Source organism: Mustelus asterias, chromosome 17, assembly GCF_964213995.1.
Source record: "Mustelus asterias chromosome 17, sMusAst1.hap1.1, whole genome shotgun sequence".
In the NCBI taxonomy this organism is placed as follows: Eukaryota; Metazoa; Chordata; class Chondrichthyes; order Carcharhiniformes; family Triakidae; genus Mustelus; species Mustelus asterias.
The window spans coordinates 65,922,233-65,934,525 of NC_135817.1; the positions used below are offsets into that span (position 1 = coordinate 65,922,233).

The following is a 12,293-nucleotide window of genomic DNA, read 5'->3' on the forward strand; positions in this document are numbered from 1 at the left end:
CTCTGCATCTGCTCAACAGTGGAACATCCAACTGAAATTCAGGTGAATTAGATTTGGGTTCAGAGTTTCTCTCTTCAAAGAACGAGAAGGCAAGTAACTGCAATTTCCTGAAATCAGATGTTATCAGATTAAAATATAGTGTCACACATTATGTGGTAATGCAAAGGTCTACATCAACAACTTTATACACTCTTTTTAAAAGAGAGGGATCATTTGAGAAATCCAGTTTTACATGAAACGATGTTGCTTGTGTTTTAACATTGATTGATGACAATATATGATCCAAACATTAGTTGTGTCTCATATTTTACAGAACAGACTTTTTCACAGTTCCTTTTGTGTTGTGCTTGAATACGTTCAGTGGGAGGGTAAATTTCCTAGTTGTTTTCTGCATATTACGTGTAATCGGAACAAATAACATTTGTTGTGCATAACATAAGCCTTACAGCATAAAATTACTCTGCAAATTCCCTTGTGCTTCTTGTCCCTTTCCGCTGAGGCCTTTGTGCGCTCAGTCTGGGCTGGTGATGTTGTAGTTATGAGCTTCTTTGCTTTTTTCACAGGATCAGGCATGGCCATTTAATCCCTCAAAGTTGTTCTGTCTATTATAGCTAATCTACGATCTGTCTTAATTTAACCACATTTTCCTCATAACCCTTAATATAAATATTTTTATTCATTTATGGGACATGGGCGTCGCTGGCTGGGCCAGCATTTATTGCCCATCCCTAATTGCTCGAGGGCAGCTTAGAGTCAACCACGTTGCTGTGGCTCTAGAGTCACATGTAGGCCAGGCCAGGTAAAGTCGGCAGATTTCCTTCCCTAAAGGATATTAGTGAACCAGATGGGTTTTTCCGACAATCGACAATTGTTTCATTGTCAGCAGTAGATTCTTAATTCCGGATTTTTTGTTATTGAATTCAAATTCCACCATCTGCCGTGGTGGGATTCAAACTTGGGTTCCCAGAACATTAGCTGGGTTTCTGGATTAATAGTCTAGCAATAATAACACTAGGCCATCGCCTCCCCAATATTTGGTTAACGAAAATCTATCAATCTCAGATTTTAAATTATCAACTGATCGAGCATTAATTGCCATTTGTGGAAGAGAGTTCCAAACTTTTACTGCCCTCCATGCGTAGAAACGTTTCCTAATTTCTAAGGTCTGGCTCTAATGTTTGGACAGTAAGAAGTCTCACAGCACCAGGTTAAAGCCCAACAGGTTTATTTGGCAGCACAAGCCTTTGGAGTCTCGCTCCTTCTTCAGGTGAGTGAGGAGTTGTGTTCACAAACAGGGCATATAAAGACACAAACTCAATTTGCAAGATAATGGTTGGAATGCGAGTCTTTACAGGCAATCAAGTCTTAAAGGTACAGACAATGTGAGTGAAGAGAGGGCCAAGCACAGGTTAAAGAGGTGTGCATTGTCTCCAGCCAGAATTAACTGGACCTGCACTCCCATGGACTATAACTTTTCATCGTAGTCTGACCAGGAAATTCTTACAAATACATGTATCTGGCATTATTTTCCTTTTACTCTTCCAAACAAAAGGTCTCCATTAATCTTTCCCCATCTGAATTAAATACTGGATGACAGTGAAATTGGCTGAAGTGTTTTTAAACAGAGAGCTGTTAGACTATGTGAGTCCTCGCTGTACTGGACACAGAGATGTCGGTGTTTTCTGCCCAGGGGAAGTTTCTCCAGTTTTCGTTGATAAGGATTAACCCTGCGGCAGTATTTGTTTCTTTATTCTCTCTTCCACACGCGCTCAAAATGGCGGCCACTCCGGTTTGAACTTAAGTGTCGCACGCGCGGAAGATAAAATCACCAAAGATCCGACTTCATCCCAATGGCCCACCACTCCTCTAATATTTGGACCATGTCCTCTGACACTGAACTCAAACAGTGTGGGAGTTTTCCCATCCCGCCCACCACAGGTATCATAGTGGACCAGGGGTGGACCATGCAAAGGTCTGTTGACCTTGAGTGGGACTTTCAGGTTTTGGGGCAAGTGCAGCCAGAAAATCCCACCCTTAAAAATGATTTCCCTTCATCCACCCTATCAATTCACCTTAGTATAGCATGCAGAATCAGTGAAAGATTATAACACAGAAAGAGGCCATTTGGCTCATGTTTTTCAGCAGTTGCAGAAACAAAGGCCTTGAGGCTAATCCCACTTTCCAACATTTAGCCCGTATCCCTGCCAGCTACGGCACTTCAGTGCATATCCGGGTACTTTTTAAATTAGTTAGGGTTTCTGTCTCTATGACCCTTTCGGGCAGTGAGTTCCAGACCCTTACAAAGAACTGGGTGAAAATATTTTCCTCATCTCCACTCAAATCCTTCTACGAATTACTTTAAATCTATGTCCCCTAGTTCCTGACCTCTCTGCTAAAGTAAATGGGCCCTGCCCATATATTCTATCCAGGCCTTGCATACTTTGGTACTCCTCGATCAAATCTTCCCTCAGCCTCCTCTATCCCAAAGAGAACAACCCCAACCTATCCAACTCTTTCATAGCTACAATTTTCCAGTCTTGGCAACCTCCTCGTAACTCTCCTTAGTACCTTGTCTAGCGCAACCATGTCATTTCTGTGACCAGAACTGCGCACAGTGCTCAAGTTGTGGGCTGTGTTTTATATATATAGACATACACATATACATACACACATATACATACATATATATATAAATATATACTTTTCCTTCACTATGCCAAAATCCTGGAACTCCCTCCCTTCCAGCAATGTGGACGTACCTACACATGATGTGGAGATGCTGGCGTTGGACTGGGGTAAGCACAGTAAGAAGTCTCACAACACCAGGTTAAAGTCCAACAGGTGTATTTGGTAGCACAAGCCACAAGCTTTTGGAGCGCTGCCCCTTCATTAGGTGCGTGGGAGTTCTGTTCACAAACAGGGCATATAAAGACAAACCATGCAGACATAAAGACATGCAGACTCTACGACAACAGATGAATGAACATCGCTCGACAATCACCAGGCAAGAGTGTTCTCTTCTTGTTGGGGAACACTTCAGCGGTCAATGGGAATTCAGCCTCTGATCTTTGGGTAAGCGTTCTCCAAGGTGGCCTTCACGACACACGACAACGCAGTCGCTGAGCAGAGACTGATAGCCAAATTCCGCACACGAGGACGGCCTCAACCGGGATCTTGGGTTCATGTCACACTATCTGTAACCCCCATGACTTGCCTGGGCTTGCAAAATCTCACTAACTGTCCTGGCTGGAGACAATACACATCTCTTTAACCTGTGCTTAACGCTCTCGCCACTCACATTGTCTGTACCTTTAAGACTTGATTACCTGTAAAGACTCGCATTCCAACCATTATTTTGCAAATTGAGTTTGTGTCTTTATATGCACTGTTTGTGAACAGAACTCCCACTTACCTGATGAAGGGGCAGCGCTCCGAAAGCTTCTGGCTTGTGCTACCAAATAAACCTGTTGGACTTTAACCTGATGTTGTGAGACTTCTTACTGTGATGTACCTACACCACATGGACTGCAGCGATTCAAAAAGGCAACTCACCACCACCTTTTCTCAATGGCAATTAAAGCTGGGCGATAAATGCTAGCCAGCCAGCAACACCCACATCCCATAAAAAAAGAAACATCTAAATGTTGAGTGACTTGTACTAGTACAAGGAACAGAAAGTCAGCATGTAGGTACTGCAAGTAATTAGGAAGATAAATTACATATTGGCCCTTCTTGCAACTGGATTGAAATAGAAGAAGAAAGATAATCTACAATTGTATAGACCTTATGAAGTCCCCACCTGGTATACGATGTGCAGTTTTGCTCTCTATATTTAAGAAAGCATATACATGTATTTGAGGCAGTGCAGTGAAGTTTCACTAGATTGGCCCCTGGGATGAAAGATTTGTCCTATGAAAGACTGAGTAAATTCCCTTGCTGGGGTATCTAGAACACAGGTGCACAGTCTCGGGAGAAGGGAACAATAATTTTGGGCAGGGATGAGAAGGCATTTCTTCATTCAAAGAAGGCTTGTGGATCTTTGACATTCTCCACCCCAGGAGGGTTGTGGATGCACCATCACTGCATGAATCAAGGGGTAGGGAGGACAGTTTGGTTGAAGCCTAGGATGAAGCCATGATTATATTGTACACCACCGCATTCAAATGACTGCAACTTGTAACATCTACAATATGTAGCGTAGCCATGTTGAAGAGTAGCAAGTGCGTGAGATCATCATCATATCCAAGTTCTCCATATCACACACCACCTTGATCTGTTTACATACATCTGCTCTTTGAGAACAATGTGCCTGACAATGTTGTGGGAGCACCTTCGCAGCTCGGAGTAAATACCCACCACCACCTTGCCAATGACGCCCATTCCCTGCAGAATGACTTTTTAAGAATGCTGAATCAGAAACATCACTTATATATTGGTAAAAATTTGATTTATTCAATTCAGTACATATTATTACGACAGCAAATTGTTTGATTTCAGAGCACAAACAGTACCAAGTTAGTCAAGAGTTGAACTCCTGATATTATATTCCACCAGATAAACAAAGCTGCATTAATTACAATCATAGATCCCATGGTTATTTTATAGTGTGTAAATTCCTTAAACCTTATTCCATCACATTCTGGATTAAAGGATGTGGCAGGAACTCCGTGAATTTCACTGCTATGAAAAGTAGTACAAAATGTTGTTGACATATTTACCAGAACTTTTGTTAGCAAGAGTTATGAATCTCCTCCATTCTCTTCTATGCAGCTAATTGTGGACAAGGCAATATGTAGAAAACATGTTTCCAGAATTCTGGTAATGCTATTCTCAGTTGTTTGTTAAGGTGGTCTTTGAAGACAGCTTCATGATTTTGCCTGACCTTTCACCATGCGGTGAAGAATACTCGATGGTACCATACGTGGTGTTCCATGACACCTCATAATAACACTTGCAACAATCACGGATCGATGAAGCAAAATAAAAGGACTCAAAAACCAGTACCAAAAGTATAGCACCTGTTAAAATGTTTTCTGTTCAAAGCACACTGGAAATAAGCAACACATTAGACATAGGATTTTGTATACCAGCTCTACAACAATTTGTTTCCGTACGTGCAAACCAGATTCTATTTCCATTGCAGCAGAGTAGATAGATAACATCGGATTTTACGTGATGTAGGGGAGTCCAGTTCAATTTCTGTCACTCTGCCACAACTGTCTTATGAATACAATGGCTAATACAGGTGCAACAGTCCCTCAAATGTTAACGGCCCACATGGTCATTTTTCACATGTGAATTTAGACCCAGGAGTGTTTGTGAATGATTTAATAACATGGGACTTCAGAACCACGCTGGAGCCTGTCCTCATTCAACAGTCAAACATTTACTGTAAGACTGAAATTTACTTATCATCTTGCATCCTCCGCAGCCAAACCCAATCTCACGCCCAAGCCACGGGCATGGGTGCATCTCCACTGTCATCCAGGTAGAGATCAGTCAACTCACCCTATCCAGTTTGGTTGAATAATCATCCTGGCTTTCAGAGTTCAGTACTGCAATGTATCTTTTGTCCATTCAGACATTATGGTAGCCCCACTGTGTTGGCGATTAAGGAGCACATACCAAATTTTCTAAAAATTGATATGTCCTCTACAGAAATGGAATTTGCATCTTGTACAAATCAAAAGCTCTTGTATTATAGATCGGTATAGGTAGGTGTGCATTATAAAATCATATGATCCATGAAGGTATGGGGCAAATGCCCACAAATTTGTGGTTGACACAAAATTTACAAAGAATCCTTGAGGAGTAAAAATTGATATTGATGTAAAGGTAGAAATGGACTTACATTTGCAAGATAATATTTATTATTAATGGCCCAGAATTCTCTGTCCAAGTTAATGCTAATGGCACTCATTGTTATTTAGGGGCAAATGGTACAGTAATTCCAGGGAGGTTACATGTAAATATCCAAAGCGCTGCCCTGCTGTTACCTTTGAAAACAATGTTGCATCTTTCCCTGAGCCACCCTGTTTTGTTTCTAAAGAAGCAACTTGTTGCATTTGCCCATTAAACCCACCACAGAATGTTACATCTTGTTATTACACGTACAAGTATCCTTTTGTGGCAAGTGTTAATAATTGCTGATCAACCTCTCTGGCAGTGAACATTAATTATTAGCAAGTGTGGAATCTCATTCCCTCAGGTGTTGAATTTCATAGAGATTTTAAAATTATCAAAATTATTTCTTTTTGCTTTCTTTACACGTTTTTTTCCCTTTAAATCCAATCTTTTTCCCTCCTCTCAATTTCTCTTTCTTCACCCAATTTTACATCACATTCAATTATTTTTACACCCTCTTCCTCAGTCCTTCCTGTTTCTTTCCCAATCTTTACATCTCATTAGTTGAGAAGATACCTTGTTGGTTTCCCTGTTCACTCAGGCCTGGATACTCCTCCGTTCCCTCACTGAAAATGCCAGCTTTGCAATGTCATCAGCAAAAAAGAACTGAGCTGAAGGATTCAGGGATAAATTTAACTCATCTCAGATGCTGTTGGATGTCCAGATTAGGCAAATTTGTTCCCCTGGGTATGTATGTGGAAAGGGATAATGCCAGCCAAGTGCACACTGTACTTGAGATTTTTTTTCTATACATTATGACACAAGTACAAAAAATAAAGGATGTTTAAAATGTGAACAAAATATTAAAATAAAGTTAAGGCAAAATATAGTAAGGTGTCGGAAAATACTCTTAGCTACATTTAGAAACCATTTAAAATAAATCATTTTTCAAGGTAAAGATTGAACATAACAATGGTTCTGTTTTATACCTTAATTACTCTCCTTTGGTGGTTTTTGTTGTTTTTTTCTCAAAGGATATTAATCTTTGATGCAAATAATATCACAAATGTGTACATTGTTATGTAGATTTATGTTTTTTTAGAGTAACATCCTGTTTGATCAAGTTTGACAGATGCTGACAAAACTCAAGACGATTAAGATAACAATGTGACCATAAGAAGTTGCAACTTCAACCACTTTAACCACTTAGGCAGCCTGTTGTTCATACATGACAAAAGCTCATGCTAGCCACCATCCATTCCCATAGATGTTAATAATGAAGACATTTCTTGTACCATATTATGTATTCATTGGATCATAGAATCCTTACAGTACAAAAGGAGGCAGCTTGGCCCATCGAGCCTGCACCAACAACAATCTCACCCAGGCCCTATCCCCGTAACCCCATGTATTTACCCTGCTAATCCCCCTGACACTAAGGGACAATTGAGCATGGCCAATCAATCTAACCTGCACATCTTTGGACAGTGGGAGGAAACCCATGCAGACACAGGGAGACATGGGGAGAACATGCAAACTACACACAGTCACCTTAGGCCAAAATTGAGGCCTGGTCCCTGACGCTGCAAGGCAGCAATGCTAACCACTGTGCCACCGGACACATTTGGGCAGTTTTGCCTGTTAAATAAGCAATTCATACCTATATTTAAGCACATCAGAAACAGAAGTAGGTCATTCGGCACCTTGAGCCTGTTCTGCTCTTCAATATGATCATGGATGATCTTCTACCTCAGATACACCTTCCTTCTATTCAAATATCACTCGATTCCCTTAGGAACCAAAAAGGAACAAACATAGTCCTGAGCATACTTAATGACTGAGCATTCAGTGCCCACTGGGAAAGAAAATTCCTAGATTCACACCCATTCCAGTGAAGAAACTTCTCATCTCCTACATGGTCACCTCTTAGTCTCAGACTGTGTCCCCAAGTTCTTGATTCCCCAGCCCAGACAATGTCCTCCCAGCACTCAAATCTTTCCTCGCAAGACAATTATCCTTAACCTAGAAATGAGTCTAATGACACCCTCTAAGGTAAGTATATCCGTCCTTAGGCAAGATCGACAAAATTGTACACAAGAATTATACAATTACAGTAAAACCTCTTTATAATAAAGACTAACATATCATTTGTTTACCTAATTGCTTCCTGCACTTGCTTAACTTTGGTTCATACACAGGGACACCCGGATCCCTTTGAATAGGAACTTTTCACAGTCTCTCGTTAATTACCTTGGATATTTAATCCTCGTCATATGTTAGATTGTGGTTATTACTGACAGCACTGACTAAAGCCACAAACATTGCTGGAGACAGAAACTGTGTGAAAACTGACCTCTTAAACAAGACATCAAGCCAAAAAAGTTACTGGTTTGAGGATGCACCTCACATAGCAAGTCACATTTATAACAAACATGCTCGAAACACATCAGGGTGAAGCAAGCCTTAGAAGAAATATCATTTCTTGTGGTCACAATTTTTTTTGCCCCAATCGCGCAAAGTTATTGGATTTTATCCTCAACATTGGAAACATTGTGAAATTGCCCATCGAGAACTTTGAAAACTGGTTAGCCTGAGCCACGGCACTTACAAAAACCAACCAAAAAATAATGTATGGCACTTATAGCAAAAGTTTGTTTTATGATACGATTACAGCAAGATCAAGCTGTGATTATATGGATTTCTGAATGATGGTTGGGAGTTCACCAACTGGAGGAGGGTTGTATTTTTCCAGGCGCATCAATCGGCGTAAAATGTCCTGGCTTTGCATTGGCCAGCGGTAGACATGTGTATTCTGTAGCCACGAAGGAACATGTTTCTGAACAAATAAAAATGAGAATTGTCAAATCAATTTTTAATCTAACCTTTGCAATCTGTTAAAAATGCTAGTTTCTTAATAAGAACAAAGAACAAAGAAAATTACAGCACAGGAACAGGCCCTTTGGCCCTCCAAGCCTGCACCAAGCATACTGCCCGACTGAACTAAAACCCCCTACCCTTCTGCGAACCATATCCCTCTATTCCCATCCTATTCATGTATTTGTCAAGATGCCCCTTAAAAGTCACCATCATATCTGCTTCCACTCCCTCCCCCAGCAGTGAGTTCCAGGCACCCACCACCCTCTGTGTAAAAAAACTTGCCTCGTACATCTCCTTTAATGGCCTTTGTACCTTAAACCTGTACTCCCTACTAATTGATTCTTCCACCCTGGGAAAAAGCTTCTGACCATCCACTCTGTCAATGCCCCTCATAATCTTGTAGACTGCTATCAAGTCGTCCCTCAAAATAAGGTGGCCATACTTTTTGCTTATTAAAGCTAGATAATCACAGATCATGATTTATTCAGCTCTCATTATTGCATCTCAATACTTCATCACTTCTCCAAATTATATTAAGAACTGTAATGTTATGATGGACTGGTCCCAATTAGTTCAACTAGATTCTCAGGGTTTGATTATGGTCACAACAAAAACAGAAAATGCTGGAGAAACTTAACAGGTCAGACAGCATCTGTGGAGAGGAGATAGCGCCAACGTTTCAAGTCTGGATGACCATTTGTCAGGGCGGCATTTCTGCAATATTTTGCCTTTATCTTTGATTTAGGATTGTGTGCATAAATTTCACTGGAAGTGAACAAGTACAACATGCAAACTTGTGCATCTCTAACTTGGGATAACTACTTTTCAGAATAAAACTACAGATTTAATCTTTGATTGCACACAACTAGGCTTGATCCTCTGTTTCTACTGAACAATCTCCAGCTGGGTGACCATTGATATTCTGCCACTCCACAACTTCCTAAACGGGCACATTGGTTTATCGGTGCTCCAATTTGATTCTGCCCCGTTCTCAATTCAATTACAACCAACATTGAATCCCAAACAGGAACTTTGATTCATCATCATTTCCCTTTCCTCCATTTATAACCAGCACATGTCCCTTCCAATCTCCACCACGCTGACGTAACTTCCTGCCAGGAAGGTAGTGATGACATGATCGGGGAAATCCTGTAAATTGGAATGCTCTCTGCTGGGTGTACATTTTTTAAAACTATTGGAAAATGTAACCTGCTTAAGGCAGAGACAGTTTTGGTTATGCCAAAGGAACTGGTGCTTTTGATATGTTGATGAGCCTAGCAACACTGCAATCAGATGTTTACCGCCAAGGTGTGAATTTTGGATTTACACTCAAAAAACGTAGACTCACCAAGCTACACGTTACCACCTGACTTGGCCAAGTTGCTATGGCGACATGGGGTAGATGACATGATAATGGACGTCATCTCCAAATCAAACCTCAATCGTACTCTGGCAACTGCTACCGCTTTAAGCATCTCACCTTAATCTATCCCAATCATTTCTCCTTTCAAAATGTCAAAAACTATCCCTTCAAATCTCTCTTCCTTCACTTTGTTCGCCTCTGAACTGCTTTCTGATCATTTCCCATACATATCCCAAGTCACTTTGCTCGCTCTACCCTTCATTTAACCCATATTCAAATCTGTTGCTTTAACCATGTGGTTTTACACATCCTGTCTACCTCTTTGCAGTCAATCACAGCAAAGCCATCTCCTACCATTTCCTCATGTTAATGATGCATTAGTGGAAATAACACAGTAGTTTATGTTAGATTAACAAAATGATAAAATGTCTAAATTGCTAAGTTTGTAAAAAAAAAACAAGTAGTTGACAAAGTGCAAAAGCTGTTGTGTTAATCTGTAGTCTAAATGCTTACTCAAAACTGCTGCTGCCTGAAATTTTCAAAAAATAATTCTTCATTTTCTACGTTCCTTTGGCGTTATATATTCTTTAATCTACTTCCGGCTTTCTTACAGTCTCAACATTAGTAGTTATACAACAGCTTCCAGTCAGTTATCACCGTGTTAACCTTCTCCTAATCAGCAAGCTGATAGAAAAAGTAACCAGTTCTGCTATTTAGCAACACCCATTTGTCAATGAGTTGTTTGCCAATACTCCTTGGCTCCTGGTCTTATTTCTATTTTAGCCCCGACAAGAGCCAAATTCTCGAGAAGAAAGGAGAATTGCGATCCTTGATGCAAAGCATTTGATCAACTCTGATATCATGGAGCCCTTGCTGAATGGAAGTCAATAGGTAAACCTTGCAGTGGCTGGAATCATACCTGACAGAGACAGATGGTTGTAGCGATTGGAAGCCAATCATAACAGCTCCCCAGGGCAAAATCCTTCAACCAACTGTCTTCACCTGTTCCATAAATAATTTTCCCAAACAGGAACTCATCAAGTCTCTTTAGAAATTGCTTTCCCAAACACACGATCACGACTATCTAGAAGGACAAGGGTAGCAGACACGTGGGAACACCATGGGAACACCACCAGCTGGAAGTGTCCCTCCAAGCCACTCACCATGCTGCCTTGAAAATATATTGCCATTCCTTCACAGTCACTGGAGTTATTGCCCCAACAGGACTGTAGGTGCACCTACACTATATGGACTGTAGTGATTCAAGAGGCAGATTTCCACCACCTTCACAAAGGCAATAAGTGCTGGTCTAGTCAGTGACACCCACATCCCATGAAGAACCTTCTTAAAAGATTCACTCTTATTTACGCAGAAATAACACATGATTAAATGTGGAAATTTAAAGTTGCTGCCCAGGATTCAACAGTCTGCAGAAAAACGGCATCCTAGCACCTGGCTCACCATTGAAATGCATTGAATGGCAGGAAGTTGCTGTATTTGAGTGGCAGATAAGAACCAAACTCACCACGGAGAATCAAGCCTTCTCATTATGCACCCTTCTAACAACATAGTAAGTGCTAATTACTGTCAAACAACCTCTGTCACAGTGACAATTCGTGAACATTTATGTTTCTACCCATCAAATCTCAACTTGATAAATCCTGAACTTCTGTCTTTAAGTAAGAAACATCTTATTGCTTGCAACTTGAGACTTTTTTTAAAAGTGCATTTATCTCTTAAGATCCTAACATATCTCAAAAATTCTCCCCCAAGACCTGCCGAATATGTCAAATCCTCTTCATTTTGCTTACCATTTCAGCTCCTGGAAAAATAATCGGAACAAATCTGAAGTTCTTGCTCCCATTTTGAATAAATTCATTTTGAAGCTGCAACAGAACACAAGAGAGTGATTACGAAACAGACAAATGTATCTTGAAGAGCATTTCAGAAGGGAATATTTCTGATAGCATTGATTTGATTTCTCATTGTCACATGTATTGGGTCACAATGAAAAGTATTGTTTCTTGCAAGCTATAAATCCCCAAACCTTACTTCAGGCCAGGCAGTCCCCGTGGAACAAGAAAAGGAATTAATGATTCAGGCTGATGACTTTCTGTCAAAATTTAGTGATTCTGAGTGAAAATCTGGAGTTTCCTCCCCCAAAAGGCTTTAGATGCTGGGCCAATTGAAATTTTCAAAGTTTATAATC

The 12,293-nt window shown here is 40.5% G+C and overlaps 2 protein-coding genes across 3 annotated transcripts in view; both read right to left on the minus strand.

Moving 5' to 3' along the window:
• The window catches only part of LOC144506072 (proto-oncogene tyrosine-protein kinase ROS-like), a 161,696-nt gene extending 161,123 nt beyond the window's left edge, over window positions 1–573 (minus strand). The window contains exon 1 of the mRNA XM_078231889.1: window positions 460–573. Coding sequence (XP_078088015.1) covers window positions 460–573 — 114 coding nt within the window. The remainder of the gene's footprint in view (window positions 1–459) is intronic.
• A 3,861-nt stretch (window positions 574–4,434) lies between these two features.
• The window catches only part of traf3ip2l (TRAF3 interacting protein 2-like), a 63,631-nt gene continuing 55,772 nt past the window's right edge, over window positions 4,435–12,293 (minus strand). For both annotated transcript variants that reach the window (XM_078232866.1, XM_078232865.1), the window contains 2 exons: window positions 11,896–11,970; window positions 4,435–8,680 (listed from right to left, as the gene is read on the minus strand). In XM_078232866.1, coding sequence (XP_078088992.1) covers window positions 8,534–8,680; window positions 11,896–11,970 — 222 coding nt within the window. In that variant the 3' untranslated portion in view covers window positions 4,435–8,533. The remainder of the gene's footprint in view (window positions 8,681–11,895; window positions 11,971–12,293) is intronic.